The sequence below is a fragment of the Caloenas nicobarica genome, chromosome 7, assembly GCF_036013445.1.
Source record: "Caloenas nicobarica isolate bCalNic1 chromosome 7, bCalNic1.hap1, whole genome shotgun sequence".
Taxonomy (NCBI): domain Eukaryota; kingdom Metazoa; phylum Chordata; class Aves; order Columbiformes; family Columbidae; genus Caloenas; species Caloenas nicobarica.
Genome location: NC_088251.1, coordinates 17,815,476 through 17,835,391, shown reverse-complemented (window position 1 = coordinate 17,835,391; position 19,916 = coordinate 17,815,476). Strand labels below are relative to the sequence as shown.

The following is a 19,916-nucleotide window of genomic DNA, read 5'->3' as shown; positions in this document are numbered from 1 at the left end:
ACGAGGTCCTTTACAAGACAATGGTCTTTTTGCTTCTTTCCAGAATATAATTAGTAAATATTCATGATCTCTTAGTCTTATTTGATGATGAATAACCTTTACTATTGCTCTGCAGGGCATTGATTTCCTGAACTTCCATTGCAATACATGCAGATGTGCACATCTGTGTGGGTACATATACACCCACATATCTACTACAGAATTCTCTATTGGGTTCCACATCAGCTAAGCAGCATTAAAGCTTGCACTTCCAGCCTCCATTCCCTCTCTAAACTTGAGGCCTTGCAGGCATCTTTCCCCCTGGTTTTACCCAGGACATTGGGCGTGTTGGTCTCAGCTTGCTGAAGTGAATGAGGTCTAGGATGGGACCCCCTTATGCCCCATGGATCCCACTGGTCTTGAGCATTTCTGCACCAGTGAATCTCCAACAGCCACACAGCTGCCGTAGCCCCAATTCCCGTAGGGCCTGTCCAGCCTTGGTGAGCCCTCATGTGAGATGATGGCAGTGAAAGCGCAATCAAAAGCTGGCTAACAGCTCTGATGCAGCATCTCTGCAGCAAGTACATGCCCATAGGAGCTGGTTGGGCCACCCTTGTGCTGGCATTAGTGAGAGGCAAGTCCTTTTTTGAAACATCATGGGCAGGGATGAACATCCACGTGAGCATTACACCTAAAGAAGCACAGGTGCCCTGAGGGCCTGGCTTGAAAGCAAAAGGTGCGTCCTCCTGTGCAATGCAACAGGCTCTGGTATAGCAAACAACCAGCAGTTCACTCCCAGAGGTGATCCATGCTTAGAGAGCCAAGCAGCTTCCTTCAAGGGGCTCAAAGAGCAGCTTCCCATAGGCTGGGCTGCTGTCAGTGCCCGTGGCAGGGTGTTTGGTTACAGGCTGCTCCTTTGTCCCAGATTTAGCACAGCCAGCAGAGGGAAGAGCACAGACAGCCTGTGTTCTGTGGCATATCACAAGCAAACACCTGCCAGCATCGCTGCAAAGACAAAGCAGGGCTCAGAGATCAAAGATTTCTTCCCCAACCCAGTTATCTGCCAGATGCAGGTGGGTCCCTGCATCATACCTCTGAGAATACAGAAGGTTGCAAGCTCATGTTGAATAAGTGTGACAAGAGGAAGGAATGCTGATCACCCTTCTTTGATTTGCTCCTGAGAGGGCACAGGCTGGTTTTTAAATGCCTATTGGGAAGGTCAGTTCCTCTGAACCTTCCCCCTAGCCACAGGGGGGGACCACTTTCCCTCAGTATCTCTGTGCACAAAATGAAGAACCAGCCAGTATGTGGCGTCTTATAACACCGGAGAAAGTCACTACATCATAAGGGCCTTTCCAGTAAACAGGGATCCTTAACATCTGCATAGCCCAGTCCCTTATAGGACTAACAGGTCACATGAAGTGGAAAGAAAGCAAAAGCAGACACAGAGGTAAAGAAACTGTCTGGATCTTCTACAGGAGGCACAGAGCTGGGTGAGGAAGACCTCCAGACTCCCATCCCACCAGGTTCCTGGCAGATGCAGCCTGCCTTCCTATACCTCAACCCTGACAGGGAGAGGCCCACGTCCAAGACTTCACTACCTTGTCTGTTTAGTCCCCAAAAGGCCTTCCCTAATAGCACTCGTTATGCTTCTATGACAAGGTAGCATCAGGAGCAGTTTAAGTTCACAGATGTAGGGAGAGCCAGTTGAAGAGGAGAAAAAGCTGAACTGGTGAAAGGCACACTACAGTGCAGGCTAATACATAGGAAAACATACCAGGAAGCATCACAAGCAAGAGATGAGATGGGGCTTCCCATTAGCTTTGTTAACATAAGCAAGCACGATGGAAAATAGCATCGCTACGTCCACCTCCCTGATGGAGTACCAGAGCTCACATAATGGTGAAAGAAGGTCTCTGCTGTGCAATTGTTCCCCTCTTACTGAACTTGTGTTCCTGCTGGTGTTCCCACCTTCAGACACACCATTTAGTCTCTGAAGCATCAGTAAGGCCTCTGCTCTTTTCAGTTTATTCGCAGTAAATCTTGCAACAAAATATTGTGTGGTGTCATTAGCTATTATTTATACTTCACTGCTTTTGATCTATTCACTGATCACAGACTTGCGAGTTTAGTAAAGCTCTGGAACTCACTATTGTGACCACTTAGTTTTGCTGGGCAGCTCCCAGGTACACAACATGGTGTTTAAAAGAGCCTGGCCCCTTGTGTGTCTTTTTCTAATTTAGTTTTTCAATAAGAATGTAATGCTGCCGTTTGTTTTCCTCATTAAAAAAAATCTATTTAAGTAGATTCGAACATGTATTTAAACTGTCAGTTTATTGGATCTGGATAAAAATAAAACCGAATAAATTTTATAAAGAAAACATGATTGGACTATTCAGATATTCCAATGTGTAACAAACAACTAGTTTTTTGTTTGTGGTTTTGGTTGGTTGGTTGTTTTTTTGCCAGCTTTGATTAGCATTTGCTAGCACACATGAACTCTGGGCATGTAACAAGAGGTCTTGCTTTGCTCACTATTTTGACACTTGATACTATCGAATAAAAAGCTCCAGAATAAGCATTTTATAATTAATATGTTGAAGGATCCATCTTTTCCATCAATGATGGTAGATTACATTCTGTAATTTCACATTTAAAAGCAATCCACTTTTTAGATTAACTTCCTTTGCAGTTCTGTTAATATATTGACTTTTGCTGTCACTGTGCTCATGTACTTGTTGTTTGTCATAGCAACATATAGTTATACTACCAGCAGCATTTGATTGATACATAAATTCAACATAATTTCTTTGACACTTAACGACATAAAAGATGCATGTGGCTTTGCTACATCACCTTTCTTTTCAGAATTGCTAAGAGTAGAATGGAAAACAATGAATATACTGCTCTGAACAGGTTTATCAAAATGAAATAAGTCCATTATCTGCCCAAATTATTCTGAAAGATCATGAATAGTAATCCACACTGAAAAGTAATTCACTGCAATTCTAACATAGCCTTACACTAACGAATTAATTGAAAAGGAAAATAAAGTGAGGAAAATCTTTTAGCACTGTCATAGCACCCATGTTTTAACCTGGTAGGTACTTGACCGGTTTACTTTACTGAAATCTAGAAAGGGTAACTAAATAATCATCTACTGTTTGCTACAAAGTCAAGTTGGCTGATTAGGTGTTGAAAATAGGAGAGTACGGGAATACTTGTGGTTGTTCCTAATGGTTATTCAGAAATGAGTATATATGACCAGGGCTTTCCATTAAAGTAGCCAGACAATCGTACTGCAAAAAGGGTAATCACTACTCTGCTCTTTGCTCATGAAATTAAAAAAAATACATGAACTTTGCAATATCTATTATAGCCTTCTCACCCAAAAGGGAACTTTATTCAATTTATTATAAATTCTAAAAATACATATTATACAAGCAACACGTAAAATTCTAGTACTAAATATTTAATGAAAAGAAAAAGAAAACAAAAAAAACCAAAAAGCCAAACAAACAAAACCCACAAAAAACAAAACAAGCAAAAACCAACCAACCAAACAAAAAAACGACGACAAAAATCACCTCGTTCCATTACGTGTCACACACCAGTGCACATAGTTTCACAGCCAGTCTTGGACAACTCAATTTTGTGTAACCGTAAATACAACAGAACCTTAGTAAAGTGTTCTTTTATAACAAAACCAAAATAAACTTCAGCTTTTGTTTTATGTGCCAGTAGAGATTCTTCGCAGTCATTCCTGCCACATCTGCTCTGCAGCTTTCAGGTTTATAAACCCAGTATCTCCCAATTTCCTTTCATCGAAACATCCCTATGCTCTGTTTTAGAGACACGTTGGTACACTCTAACACTGAGGCAATAATTACGACTTGGAAACATGTACTAAGGCTAAGGAAATAAATACCTGTTGCTGAGAGGCATCTAATACTGAAAATCCCAAACGACCTAGCCAAAAATTCCTCAAAGTGTGATATGAAAATAAGTACACATGAAATTATCACAAAAGTTGCAAAAATAAAATTAAGAGAGGTAGAGCGGAAAAAAAATTAAATAATACAACTCAACACAAGCACCATCAGATTCTAAACTAATAACCTAAGATCACATGCAGAAATGTTGCCACCCAGATTATGACGGTAAAACTGTTGCTAAAGAACCAAATTGTTTGGGAAAGGAGCTGCTATGGGAAAAGCTTGATAAACCATTTGTCCAAAATATAAAATTCTGAAGATATTACAGTGTTGGTATCTCCTCCTGATTTTGAGTTTCTAAGTTGCCAGTGTGTTGTAAATGTCATTGGCTTTCCAGTGAGCAGCCCTTCAATGGGAGCAGTTGAGGGAACGGAGAGCATGACACGGATGATCTCCAGGTCACATTCAGCTTCACTCTGTGCAGGATCAGGAGAGTTTTGCACTGCCCTGACCAATCCTTAGTGCTGTGTTCCCTGTTTTGTGTGCTGTCACTGCACACCCAACATCCCTGTCCCCTCGAGGGTACAAGCGCAGTAGCCACCCTCACAGCCACATCTGATGACAGACTGAGCACAACTGACAAACTGAAGGCAGCTGCTGTTCTTTACAGTAAATTGTATATAAGCACGTGATCTCTATAAAAAAATAGAGGGGCTAAACATATCCATTGACCTCAAGAGAAAAAGAACGAGAACTAGGCTGCAATTTTTAAAAATACAGCTTCATCCTTCATGCTTCTGGCTAGAAGTTCCTAGTTCTCCAAGAGCATTTCAATGGGAGAAACGAAATGTGAATTTTCTACCTGGAACATATCTGTAAATGTGCAGATGAAAGACAAAATCTGTCTTCTCACAAAAATGGATCAGTAAAGACTGCAAATAAATATTTTCAGTCCTGAAATGAAGCTCTAAATATCCAACAAAAGGAAACGAAAGGCAAATCAGAAAAACATGCTACAAAATATCTGTGGACATCACATAACTTGGAAAGACCAAAGCGTCCTCTAGGAAATTGAAGAGCTGAAGCAAATTGACAAGAAGATTCCTCTCGAGGAAAACAGTACACAAGTTTGTTGATCAAAACTCTGACATTCAGAGTGCTACAGGCTAACATAAAGGAACATCCATTACCTCAGACCCAAGGTTTCAGGTTTCAATAAAGACATACTAAAGAAACAAAATGGGAGTTTAACAGTAGTTTTCCTATTTTCTTCCATGCTAATCCTGGGATAGGAGTTGTACTCTGAAGCAAGCAACCCACTGTCAAGAGTATTCTTCTAAAATCAGCAGAGAACAAACTGTTCCTTCTCCCCCTTAAATCTGTGCCCAGTCACACAGACAGGGTTCATCGGGACAGTTTTGCTACAGAGGACTTGCCAGTGAGAGAGCAAAGGTTTCCCCCACTTTTCCTTTCCCTTTTCTCCACCTCTCCCCCATTGAACTTGATATACAGGAGGCTGTTCTCGAAAGTCAGGTTGGTCAAGATGCCTCATGACAGACATTTGCACTAAAATCATATTTTCTGCATCAGCAGAACTCGTAGATTAATTGGTAAATTTTACAGTTTGCTTAGCTTAAAAAACATTCACACTTTCCTTCCTTCCCTGAAAACACAACATACCTGTGCTGACAACATCATAAACTGAAATTAGCCACCTTTATTACAGATTAGGGAAACACAGCTCTGTGGTTCTGGCAAGTGAAGCAGGGTAGTGAGATTAATCACACCAGCAAACCAGGCTGCTGGAGTAGAAAAGTCTACTTTGCTGTTTGCAGTCCTCCCATAGGATATTTGAGATTAGAGTTACTTTTTTATCACTCTCCGTTTTTAATAATGAAGAAAATGTTTTGCCATATGGCAAGAGTAAAGAACGTTGGCTAAGTGTTTTCATATGGACTTCCTACATATGTTACTACAAATAGCAGAACAGAGGGCCTTATTCATATGATATAAAGATGATGTTTAATGAAGAAATTTGACACACATCTGTTACAAGGCATTAGTTGCCATGAAATATTTCTGGTAAAGTGAAAAGTTGACACAATCAGGATTACTTCTTAAAAGCATACAGACTTTTCCTTCACTTCCTGATCAAAACTCAATAGTGACTGGAGAGCTTTTATGGTAAGATCACGGAATGTTTGTTTTGAGAAATAAATTATGAATGGGAAAGTAGAAAGTAAATATTAATATCTGATTCACAGTGCACTTTATATGAAAGAAAAGGGATCTGCCACATAGCCTTTCCAAGTAATATTAAAGAGGTTTTTCTCTTGGTTAACCTTTCTTAGCTTCTCAAAAACTGTCCAGTGCTTCCTATTAAGTAGAACAACACCTACCAGTGCCAGGTAACACCAGCAAAAAACCCTCCAGCTAACCTTCCAATGGAAAACACATTGACAAGTATTTTTTCTAGCTCGCTCTGGTAGTTAAATGTATCACCTCCTCCCTTTCTAATATTTCCTTGCCTTAAATTAGGTTGAAGCTGGAACAACCATTCCCAACGCTACCAGGCTTCAAGTGTGGTGCATTTATCCTCAAAAGCTTGTGCGACTTTCCCATTTAACCAGCTCTTCTCACCCCAGCCCCAAAACAAAAATCAGAATGGAAGAGAAAATATTTTTGTCAAGTCCCCAGTCAAACAGGAGGAAAACAGGGGACAATAGTTAATAGCTGATCAACTGCTCAGACAGTATATGTGCTCTATTTCTGTGCAAAATTAGAACTATTAACCTATATTCATCCTGCCTCATCACGAATTGCCTCAAATAATTTAATAGTAAGAATGTACTTATCTCTCCGTTTTGGTTTTGTTTTAAAGAATGCTTAGGCCATATGCTAGGTATGCAGGCCATATCATATCCAGCAACATCATTACTGATGTCTGATTTTATTACAACATCCCCACCCCAATTGACTGACATTCACATGAGGGTGGCAGGCCCACTCTCCCTTTGCTTTCCCAACTGAGTGTTTTAGGGCAACACAGAACTTCAGAATTTCAGAGACGGCAGTGATAACGTCCCCCTGTAGCCTCTAGAATGTTTTGGTCTGAGAAGGGGTGCAGAACACACTTTAAACAGCAGAGAAGAGTTAAAAACGTTATTCAGGAGGTTGCTGATCAGCATTCTATTTAGTCATTTAAGTGCTTCAGTAGCATTTGGACTCCTATTTAAATGTAGAGATTTACACTGTGTACATCACACAGTATTGACACTTTTATTGTGTAAAACTGGGAATTTGGATTTTTAACAGCTTTCATTTTAATCTTATGCATTAAGGAATAAATTAAGACAGATAGCCCCATCTACTGACAGAACAGCCACAGTACAGGGAATAAATTAACATATTCACTGACCAGAAAACACGAGGGTTTTTTCCACCTTTCACATAGACCCCAGAATCACTTTATACTGGCAAGACAAGAATTCAAATCGCTCCTTTTCCCTTTGCTCTGTACTAAAGGTCAGATGACAAAGTAGTTTCTCATTATCCTGTCAAGAACTTAGTGCTACTTGACAGGATAACATAGGAATTCAATTCAGTAGTGTCAGAAAATAAAGTTCAATACAAAGCTAATTAAAGAATCAGAAGAATAAAGTGAAGCCTGTTTGAATGGTTGATCTACATATTGTATCTCCTGGATTGCTTCCCAAGTTCAGGACTGTAAGAACGCTTTATCAAGCCAATAATGAATAGTGCAAATTATCCCCCAAGTATTTTGCAACTTCAGTGAAGTTTGCTTTCCAAGTAACAATGGGAATGCTTTTTCCTTTGAAATTCTTTGATCCTTTTCCATGTGCCTTTTTTTTTTTTGAGTTGGTAGACATTATTCTATAATTTTGTTTCAAGAGTCTCAGTAATAGCCATCATATCTTTATGTGCCACGTAACTACCCATTTGTAAATAAGGAAGATTTTCATGCTGGCTATCCAAAAAGCTTTTTCCCTCTCCCTTAAAGCTTAAGTTTCTTTATATTACATAGTCAGTCCAAAGAACCCACAGAACTGCCAAGAGAAAATTGCGAAGTTTCTCCACAAAATTCTTTCGCAATTAGTCTTCTCCTGCCTATGCCGGGCACAGTAAGCTCTCTTGGAAGTACTTTGCTTTTCCTTCACTTCAGAGCCTGAGAAACGGATGGTGTCAAGCCAGCCTACAATGAGTTAATTTTTCAGCATATAAGGTGAAGAAGAGGGTGCTGGATATTGCTAGTGATTCCCCCACTATGTAATGTGTCCTCTCTCCTTTATTTTTCCCTCTAAAATGCTAAGTCAAGTCACACCCAGAAATACTCATTACATGCACAAAGTTCTCAACAGTAGGCTAATACCCTTGTCCAGTCCTGTTATCCTCTGCTCTTACAAAACCAGACAGCATTACAGGAGGAAGCGCTGCTATACAGATAACTAAAAAAAAAAAAAAAATACTACAATCTTTTTGCAATATTTAGCAACAGTGGTAGTTTTGCAAATGAGATGATCAGTTTTTTCTTCTGCTTTTTCCTCTTCAGTGAGAAGTTAAATTAATTATCGAAACACTAGATAATGGGAAGCACTGAGATGAGTTAAGTATCACCTTGTGACAGAAGGGACAAGACTTGAATTCAAACCACCATGTATAGAAATAGAACAAATAAACTAACCAAAAAAAAAAGAAAGCACAAAAACAAATGGCCACTTGGACGGAGGAAAATTTAACTTTACTGACCTGTCAATGCCACAGTGTTTCCAGTTCAGAAATTGCTGTGTGGAAGCTGATGGAGCTTTTCATCTCTGGCTTGTTGTGAGGTACAAAAAGTGACACAGCAGGCTAGCAGCAGCAGAATTTGAGGCATATGTTCATATTTAACAGGGACAGTTTGATTAGCAGTTATTTCATGAAGGTTTTACAATCACTACATTCAAATATGTTGTACTAATCAATGCAAAACCAGAGATTAATTATTCAGGTTCGTTTTATTAGCAATGATGAATATAAATCTCTTATGAAAATATTCTTAACATTTCAATATATAAGAAGTGTCTATAAAAATATACTACTACATAACAAAGCCAGTAACTTCGACAAAACATATTATTCAACGTATTTAACAATATATAGGACACAGTAAAAATCCTTTAATTAACGCTAGAGGGTATTTTTACCTCCTTTTTGTGAAACAATAACTCAACATAACATAGAAAATTACTCATTCTGCTACAGAGAAGTGTTATCACCATAGAAGTCCATGTGTGTTCCACCCTGAAGTTACCTGCATCTGCAGGAACATAAAGCCACAACTTTTCTTTGGATGGACAGGCAGTTATGACCACGAAAAACATTCTGCTGGTAACTGCAATGTCCTGCTGAAGTCAGTGCTGCACATCTGCTGTCACCACGGCCAGCCCTGAATCCAAGCGGCCACAGTGATGATGCTTCTACTGCCCTGGTGGGACGGACACCACACACCAGCCCACCGTGGTTAGAGAACTGGAAAACTGCTGCTAGTTAGCAAGGAAATAACTTTTCAGAGGCTGCCTCTTTAGAAATAAACTTTCTTCCAACAGACTGCTCTTGAACAAGAGCTCAGGGAAGAGGAAATACTGTGGGGGCAGGGAGGGTAGTGTTTATACTAAATGATGATCAAGGGTAGCACTATACAACTTGTCATGACCCATTCCAAAAAGAGCCATCTTAGAAGAGTGTTTGGAATTGGGAAAGAGCCTAGTTTCAGGTTCCAGAAGAAAAATGACACATTGAACTAGTTATTTCGCCAATGCTGTTATGCTGAGGTTACTTCACGCCTAGTGTTAGACAAATGCAGGAAATTCATGTACATCATTACAATGGGTTTGCCAGATTCTTGGTGTAGATGTATTTAGAGAGCTTTTAGAGCAAACTTTGACAACCAACTTAACCTGAAAGAAATTGGCTGCTGCACAGTGACAGTACATAGGTTTTCAGCCGTCAGCTTTATATAGAAGAGTTGGGTATATAAGGCTTTATGGCTATAAAGTCCCACTGAGGACAACAGATGGTTACAGTGTTTTGCATAGTAAAGAGCATAAGAAACATGCTTGTGAGGCATCAGTAACAACCAAATCTTTTTACCCTGTGTTTATGTGCAAAACAACCAATAATTAATTATTACTCTTTCTATTCAGGATCCACTGAAATCAGTACATTGAATTAATACATTAACATTCAAGAGAAACTTAACTTTATAGCATAGCAATTGCAATGCAACAATACTCCATCATATTACAAAGGAAGGACTTCCTATTAGAAAAGTACATTTATTGAACTTCAGAGTAGTGTAAAGATCACAAGAGGACACTACATACAATAAACATTAACAATATATTTCTGACTCAAAGCTTAGAAAAATAACATTTGACCCTGAGAATCTTGCTGTATTAAAACTTTAAAAACTAAAAAAAAAAAAAAAAATCTTTCAAAAATAAACTATCCAATGGGGAGGGGGTGGTGTGGAATCAGACTCTGAAAGAATCAAGGCTTTGCCAGTTTATTTTCAGATTCTCAAACTGCTGAACTCTGGAAGAGAAAAAAAAGTTTGACCATTTTAAAATGAATGGTAAGAAATATTTTCAAATAAAAAAATTAGGGTATCCATACTTCTGTATAATTTAATTATCTTCAAGGCTTCCAACTAAAATTTGGGGTTTCAACCTACATTTGAGAGGAAGAAAAAAAATTAAAAACTTGAGGTGGATGAAAAAAAACTTAAAGCTTAAACATCTTCCACTCCCAACATCATCTGGAAAAGCTAGTTGTAGAAGCTAGCTTGCCATGCATTACAACTGGAGAAGCCTTAATCAAGTCAAAATAATGTTCCAAAAAATACAATGTTCTCCAACATAGGATCTTGTTTAGATTCTTATTTTAACAATTTAAATATTTATGAAGGTTTAGGAACAGCAAAAGGAAATAAGCAGATTGAGCCATAAGGAAACCCTATAAGTTTGGACAAAAAAAAAAAAAAAAAAAAAGTGGAGTTTTTGGCACTGCAGGTATGGAAATGTACCAAAAAGGTTTCTGCAAGAACTTGAGAGAAAAGTCACCAGTCACTATGTCAGGTTGTTGATTTCAGATCAGCTTATTTTCTACACTTCTGTATGTGTTAAGGGCAAGCAAACAGTCCTTGCTTCAGTAGTCTGTTCTCTACTAAGTGTAAACAATATTCATTGAAATCATATGACCTAAAGATTTTTCGATATAAGCTTCGACATTATTTTTATTCTGTACTGACAAAGCAGCATTCATACGCTGTAGTTTAAACTATTATCTGTTTCCCCTTCCCAACATTTTCACGCTGCCATCAAGGTCAGGCTGCTCTGGTTTTGCCCTCTCCAACAACCTCACCCAAAGGTTATGTAGCTGGACCAGCTCCCAGGGTCAGTTCCCCACGAACCACATGAGCACGGAGCCAATGGGAAGGAGCAGGACCAGCTCACAACCCAAGTTCACATCAGCCTGAACTGCCCTGGAACCACATCTTTGTGAATGCCAATTCAAACACGTGCATATTAAACATGAAGTGAAGCAGTAACAAAGGCAGTCTATTTTCCTTCCCTCCCCTGAAAGCTGTTGCTCATTGGCAGTGATGGCAGAGCAGCAGAAGAAACAATCTCAGTTTACAATTTCAAGTATTAAGTGAAATGGGTGCCAAACTGGAATTTTGTTATTACATCAGGCTTTAAAGTGATGTGAAAGCAGTTTCATACTACACCTGACCTTGTCAGCAGCATCTGAACTTCAGCCTTCAGGAGAAGCAGAGAATAGACAGCAGGAATCAATTCTATCACTCAAGTGGAATCCGCTCCTGTCCATAAATGTATACGGACTCAGGGTGCTGGTTTATGTACAGAATCTTGCACAAAGATGGCTCCTCACATCCAGATGCGTCCCAAACTATTACACACATTCCAGCCCTTCAGGACTCAAGTCCCTAGATCTGCCCTGCCAGGATGAAATGCTTATTGGCAGAAGAAAAATGACTAGACATCTGTAAATCAAAATAAGAAAACATCTGCCACCTTCAGTGATTTGGGGGGGGGGAAAAAAAAAAAAGTATCGAGTCTACAGAGCACAGCATTCTCCTTTAGAAAAATACTGGAGTAAATAACTGAAAACCACCTCTTGATACAAAGGACCAAGGAAAGATCCAAGTTAAAATTCACTTTAAGGACTACTGAGACAATACCCGAAAGCACCTAAGGCTCCATTGGGGAAAATCTCCCTACCTGATACTAAACATATATTTCCTGTCAAACATGAAGGACACTAAGATCAATAACACAAGCTTTTTTTCTTAGTATTTGTTGCTATCAAGATAAAGCTTATAAAACTGAGAAGATGCATAAGAAAAGTGACTAAGTGCAGATTTAAAAGGGTCAGTTGGAGAAATGGGGCTGAAGGTACCCGCTGGTGCTGCCGGATGGAGTTTGGATGCCCCCACGTCACGCGACGTGTGCGCACAGTTCCCCCCTCCCACCAAGCTCTCCTCAAACCTGGTCTGTAGAACCCCTGCTATGACCTTGGCTAACCTGCATTTTCTGTGAAACTGCAATTACTCTGCACTCTTGTAAATTCTTAGGAAATAGGCAAACACTCTAGTGGAAATCCTCCTAATTTTATGAAGGCCAAGAAGACTTAAACTTGGTCTCATAAAGAACTTCTGTACAGAAAAATCTGAAAAAGGGTCATAAGCAGCATTTAAAATAACCTATACTACACACCTAAAAATATAAACTTTTGCATAGAATAAAGAAAAGTGCAGCTACGGTATAACATGCCATACTCCAAGAAATAGCTAATTTACGAGTGGTATACAATTAACTGCTATCTCTCATCACTGTGACTGCAGTAACTAAAGACATGTTTATTGGGAAAATCATATGGTGAAAAAAAAAAAGGGATTAGTTGTTTCATTATGTCTGCAAAGCAAGTGCAAACATTTAAAACCCTTTTTAAAGAAAGCAAAGCTGATAAATAATTTTCACAAGTTAATTTTCTCTTGATATTACTTGGCAAGATGAACTAGCCTTTGTTCTTTTAGAATCCAAATTAAAAATAAATCCCCATTTGGCATCTGTTTTGTGAAAAAAAAATAGAAAGCTTGTAAATGTGCAAGTTTTATCTGTTCTAGAAAAGTTGGATTTTTGTAAGATCATAACTCTTCATTCCCTTCAAACTTTTTTACTTCAATCCCTCTGGTAATCAAGCACAGAATAGTACTAAATAAGCCTGGGAGACTGATTTTCACTTCTCAGAAGAGTAGACAAAGGGTCTCAGAAGTGGAGAATCAGGAATTTTAGGAAAATAAAGGCAAAAAGCTATTGTCCACTTTTGATAGGAAGTAATAAACTTTTAGATATCTTTCTACTTCTCATATTTGCATGCCTAAACAAGAGAAAGAAAAGCATATACCTAATCAGTTGTTAAAACATTTTCAATTTTGGTTTTTGAGAAAAATCAACTTATTTTATTGGATATAACTTGGTACTGCAATTTGATAAATGAGATATTGAAATAAAAATAAATATTGTATATATATTTCAAGATTGCTTGTTTCTGTAATTAATTAGTGTCTGTACTGTTAGATTTCATTTTGCTTAGCTTTCTTCAAGCTTTGTCGCCACTTACGAATGGCAGTTCCAGAACTACTAGCTACTACACAAAGGGCACCACCCACAGTCCACCAAGTTGGTAGATGATTGAGAAAAAGAATTTGTAATATAAAAGCAAACACCACATCCATTGTTCTCATTATGGCTACAGGTCCAGCTTTCTCTATCTGTAATGCTTTTGTGAGAAATATCTGACCCCCTAACCCTAATAAGCCTATTAATATTAGAAGAACCCTATCTTTGCCACAATATGGTAAACGCCATTCATTCATAACAAACAATGCTATAACACATCCAATTAAACCAATGACTGCATAATACCAAATTGACAAAAAGTAATGCACAGATTTTCCCACCTTCCTTAGTATAACCAAAGTCAAAGCTGCAGATACTGTGCTTGCAATTGCTGCTATAGTTCCTTTAAGGTGATCTGTGTAACTTCCTTCAATCCCCGTCACGTTTGACCCAAACAGAAATGGTGGTCTGGCAATAAGCACCACTCCAGTGACTGCAAAGAGGGTAAACAGAAGGTCCCAAACACTGTACTTCTCTTTGAGAAAGATCCATGCCAGCAACGATGTAAAAACAGGACTGCTAAAAGTGATAACAGTGGCATCCGCTAGTGGCATGACTTGGAAAGCATAGTAGAGGAGAACCATTGCACTAGAGCCAAGGAATCCTCGGAAGAAAAGAAAAATTCTTTTACCTTTTGGTCCCAAAAACCCTGTTCTGAAAAACAGAAATGTCACATTAATGTCACTGGCTTGCTTATTTCATGACCAATATCCAATCACATTTAATTGTACACACCTTTCTAGATGAGGGACTTATCTCAAATGTCAAAATATTTTTAACTGATCAACAAACCAGTTTATTCAATCACATTCAAAGTCTGGAACCTGTTCTCCTAGCTACTATTTTTTTGCTTGAAAAATAACCCAAGAATATCTACAAATTACCTTCTATTTTTCTTTTAAGAACAACACAAAACATTAATACATTTGATATAATCCCTGTAGAAACCTCTCCAGGGAGTCAAAGATTCACTTTTTCTCAGTCGTGTTAAAAAACTATCAAGTAATGCAAAACAAAGTAGTTATGCAATTCAAGTCTGAATTATAGTAGTATTACAATCTGATTTAAATGAGTGATAATTCTATATCTGTTTTTAAGAAATAACTTTTAAATTTAAACATTTGCAACACTTACTTGTAGTATATTAAACCAGGAAGAACGAATGCCATTTGGAAAATACATCGAAATGCACTCACTTCCACTGAATGTACGTCTTCTATTTTTTTAAGAAATAAAGAGGCCACTGAGAAAAGGAAGGCAGACAGTAGGGTATAGAACAGACCAAGTCCTGGACAGGCAGCTTTCTTCTTTGTTCCTGCAACAGACAAACTCCAGTTAATAATGATCTGTTCAATTTCTCAGGTCAGGCAGCTCTACGTCCTGCAGTGCTCCACACCTTTGTAGCTGTTCTTATGGTAGAAGACAAGCAAAGGAAAAGAAACAAATGAAAACACCACATGTATTCACCAGACTTATCTTGGAAATATGTTTCACTGACCACTATGGCTCTCCTTTTTTTCTTAAAACAGGAAATGAACTCTAACACTTTGGATACAAAACCATTCCTACACTTGTCACAGTTCTACATGAGTTATCAGGCTTTACTTCTTGGAGGTATCAGACTAGTTTGCGCAATTCACTGTAGGACGGGTTCTATGATTCTGACCACCACCCAAGCACCAATAACTACAACTGACTGCAAAATGGCCCATGGTCAGATTCTGAAACACTGAAACTTATTACCTGAGAATCATCCGATTATTAAGTTAATTAAGGTTCCTAAGCAACAATTCCATTTCTGTCTCACAAACACACACGAGTAAAAACTGTGTGCAGGAGCTCTCTTCTGTTATACCTCGTGTTTATTTTGCAGCTAAATCACCCTCAATTTGACCTTGATCTACAGAAGTTTTATGTAACATTTTTATCTTGCTGTAAGAATCCAAATATTTTCTTCAAATAGACATCAAATACACTTTTTTAAGCAGAAGAAATTTAAGTGACTAATTTTAAAACACCATAGGCCTGTTTAAAGTACTGATACCCATCACAGTGCCATGAGAACCTTAGTTTCACCTTAGTTTACACTTATTTATCACTTTCTCTTCCTAGAGTAGTTTCCCAAGTCTAATGGTTTCTATTCAAGCTTCCCCACTGCCTCAGGCCCCCTTCAGTGACATAATCTTCCTCATTCCACTCATCTCCCCCATCCTCAACTATTTAGAAAGAAAAAAAAAAAGGAAAGCGGGGTGAACCGCTGCTGAGCTCAACACTGTCTCCAAAGAAACCTGCCTTTTTTGTTATTGCACTGCTGCATAAAAGGAACAGTCTTGCCACTGAACCTAGAGGTGAACACCATGGAAAAGACAACCCGTGAAATATTTGATTGGGACGTTACCTCACTATCTCTTTTCTTTCTGTCTGCCTAACACGTTGAGCGTTACCTTTTCTTCTACAACAGCCTCGAAAGATAAGAGTGAGAACTCTGTGTGCCCAAGGTGGTGTTTTGATAAAAGGGTGTTTCATCTCACATTAGTGTGGGAGCCTGTGAGCCCTGTGGATCCTCTAAAGCATAATCAGCAGGGCACTGCTGGGAGTTGCTTAGCAACTAAATATGGTTTTGAGGTTTTTTTTGTTTTGGGTGTGTGTTTTTTTGAAATTAACAAAACTTGTCACAAACCATTTTGATCCTCCTTGAGATCAGCACTCAGGGCTGAGAAACTGCTTCTTACTACCCAAGAGCAGGGACTGTGGGCTGATACCATGTGTATAGATAGCATCAGTTCTGGCTTTACCAGTTCTAGAGACTCAAACTTTACAACTGCAACCAGAATTTAAAGTAGGCAGAAGGCCTGCTTTTCAAGGAATCCAGCCACACTACAGTTGAAAGTAAATGACTGCTTCTGCTAGATAGAAATATTTCTATTTAGCAACAGCCACTTACATAAAAGTGACTATGAAAACTGTCACCAGCCAACACTGGACCAGGAAATCTACCAGCTATGAAACACAGTGGATTTAAAAAATGTTCATGAATTATGTAATATCCTAATCCACCTAGTCAAACAACAGAACTGCAAAATCAACAGTCCCTAATATTAAAGCAAGAGGAATCAGACTGGCCTATAACTGAAATGGGAAATCCAAACCCAGGCTGGCTTATGGATGAACACAGCACAAACAGAACTATTAACTTTTATTTCAGGCATGATAGCTTGTCCCATTACTACAAAGAAAAGCCAATCTAAATAATGGAAGTGTTGAAATGGAAAACAAATCAAATTAAAGCAAAGTAAGCTGAAAGGATCTTGTATCCAGAACTAAGCTTTGGACTTGAAGGAACAAAGAAAAACCAGGAGGAACACATTTTTGTAAGCTACCCAATATACCAAAGCCTATCAGAAACAGTGTCTTGTAATACTAGAATTTAAACCATCAACACCTCATATTGCCAAAGCATGTACTCAGTGTAATGATAAAGTGGTTTATTTCCTTTTTAAAATAAAATGGTATGAGTTCATCCACCAAAAGCAAGAACTGCAATTCTGAAGAGTCCTTATTTCAAAATATGTTCTAAAGAGAAGCTAGGTTAAGATAACATTCCCAGCCCACAAAACATTAAGCCTCCAAACACTAGTCCAATACCATCAAAATACTCAAGCACTCGTGGGGGGGGTTTTTTGGGGTTTTGGTTGTTTTTTGGTTTTTGGTTTGTTGTTGTTGGGTTTTTTTGGTTTTTTGGTTTTTTGTTTTTACAGTGTAGCAGTCTGAAAATAAAAAAAGTTTCAAGTAGTACCCAAGTCCTCTTTTCTGAGCAGCTACACATTTGAAATTTGGGGTTCTCATTTTATTCCCTTGCCATCTCCACATGTAAGGCTTTCAAACAATCTTCCACTCCTGTTTTAAGTCATGGTCAAATGCCTCTCACTGCACGCTATCTTCTGTGTAAATTCTTTTTGTTTGCCTTTTAACGCCATGCTTTCTTGCAAATAGTTTTTACACTCGCAAAATGCATACAGTGAAGAAAATGACAGTTCTCAGATACATGCATCTGGAGAATAGTAGCAGAGGCAGAAGAGTACTGGTATGGGGAAAGTGGTCAGTGGGAAGATGATTCCCCCAGACCTTTAGAAAAGACAGAGGAGGGTGATCTGTTCTTCACACCATAAGCAAATAGCTTTCTCACAGACTTCAAGAAAGCACCAGGAGCACAAGATCCTGAGTATGAACTAATCATGGTCATGCAGACAAGATCTAGGCATGATTCACAAAGCTCAGCCATTGACTCAACCAACATTTTGCTAGACAGACTAACAAAAAATAATTTTTAAAAGTGTTTTTTAGTGAACGAATGCAAGTTTCTCAGCATGTCAAACATTGTTGGGGTTTGTTTGTTTTTCCCAAGCTTTGCCTCAGAAGTGGTAGCAATGTGAATTTCACTGGTGAAGTACTGCTACCTCTTTTGGCATCTCCACAGCTCCCTAGCTAACAAAGATTGCCATTTTATCCATTTTCTGCTGAAAAGTGAATTATAGTCTCTATTTAATCAGAAACACATTTTCAGTGAAGTTGTTTAAAAATTACACATGCTGAAGTACTTCAGATAAAAACTTCGAAAACTATTTTAAGAAGGCAAAAGTAAGCCACATGAAACTTACAATAACACGTTAGGTATTCCACAGTTAAGTTTGTGGCTTTAGCAATTCAAAATGATCGATAAGTGAAGCACGGATTAATACCAAATAAAGAGTACACTCACAATAAAGCAAGGCAAGAATTACCAAGAAGTCATGGTTCCCAGTATATGGACTTGTTGATCAGCACTCGTGTTCCTTCTTAACGTGTTTACAGTGCCAGACGTTCACACTGCTAGAAGGCACCTCGACTTACCCAAACATGCCAAGCCTTACTTTAAAACTTTGACAACAGCACTACTGTTTTCCCGAGGGATAATCGCTGCCGAAGCTCCCGCAGCCCTACGAGCTGCAGCCGCCCCCGCGGACGGGAGCGAGCGGCGCTGCCGGAGCGGCCCCGAGCGCCTGCCCGCTGCCGGGGGGAGCACCGGGGGCCCGGCCCCAGCCGAGCCCGGCGGGCACGCACACGAGCTCCCGCCACGGAGCTGGTGCCTGCCGCTTCACTTGGCTTCCCCTTCACCAGAGACCGGCTGTCCGGCAAAGCGGCGGGAGGAAGAGAGAGAGGCCGAACACGCTCGCAGGGCGGCCGGTGCCCCGCGCCGGGCACCAGGTGCGAGCCGCCGCCGCGGGGCCGGCTCGGAGGCGGCGAGGCTGCGCCTGCCCGCGGGCAGCCGGCGGCGGGGCCGGCGCAGGTGCGGGGTGCCCCGTGCTGGGTGCCCTCTGCGGCCGCCCGAGCCCGCTCCGCGCCCCGCCGCCGCCTGCGGTGAGCCCCGGTGCCCTCGGGGCCGCTTCCTCTTCCTCCGCCCCGCCGGCAATGTCACCCCAAGAGCGGGCAGCCCAGCCAGGAGGGCTCTGCCCCCCTGCCCCGCTTGCCAGACCTCCCCCTCCTCACCGGGTGCCTTGCAGCAGCGCGGCGAGGACAAGCCCGAGCAGCAGCCACAAACGCGGCGCTCTTCGGCGCCCGCCGCCTCCATGCCGGGCGCCGGGCACGGGCAAGGTTGCCCCGGACCGGCGCCGTCCTCCCGGCTCAGCGGCACCTCCGGCTCCTCCCCGGCCGCAGCCGGAACAGCGGTGGCCTCGCCGCCCTGACACAGCACCATGAGGACGCCGGGCTGCCCGCGATGCTACCGGCTTTTCCCCAGCCGGCAGGCACCTGGCCTCCTGCGCATGCGGTGCTACCGCCCAGCGCCGCCCGGCTGCCTCCCTCCCCCGCCCCGCAGCGCCCGGCACCCGCGGGGCGGGGGGGGGCTACGCCAGGTGGCGGCTCACACCCCGGGTCAGGGCCGCGCCTGGAAACGGCCGGCTCGCCAGCCCCCGCCCGCGGCAGATACCTGCCTGAAAGCCCGGAGGGAGCCAAACGCCCCCGCGGGGGAGAGGAGGCAGCGCCCTCCCAGCTCCTCCCCTCAGCCCGCGGTGGCCCCCTGAGCGGGACACAGCGCGGGCGGCCGAGAGCTGTGCTTGGGCCGCGCCGCGGCTCGGCGGGAGGAGCGAGGCCGCGGTGCCTCGGGAGGGGGAGCTCTCATCCCGCCGCAGAGAGCAGCGGGGCGGCGGCGCAGCGGCGCGGCCCCACCGGGCGCCCGTTCGGGGTGGGGGTGCCGGGCGGC

At 41.2% G+C, this 19,916-nt stretch overlaps 1 protein-coding gene across 1 annotated transcript; it reads right to left on the bottom strand.

The window, feature by feature from the left end:
- Positions 1-13,495: 13,495 nt before the first annotated feature.
- Positions 13,496-19,564, bottom strand: SLC35G1 (solute carrier family 35 member G1). The gene is made up of 3 exons (XM_065639307.1): positions 19,205-19,564; positions 14,813-14,993; positions 13,496-14,332 (listed from the first exon to the last, which is right to left on the bottom strand). Exons 1-3 carry the CDS (start codon positions 19,410-19,412, stop codon positions 13,573-13,575), a joined length of 1,149 nt encoding a protein of 382 aa, XP_065495379.1. The 5' UTR covers positions 19,413-19,564; the 3' UTR covers positions 13,496-13,572.
- Positions 19,565-19,916: the final 352 nt, after the last annotated feature.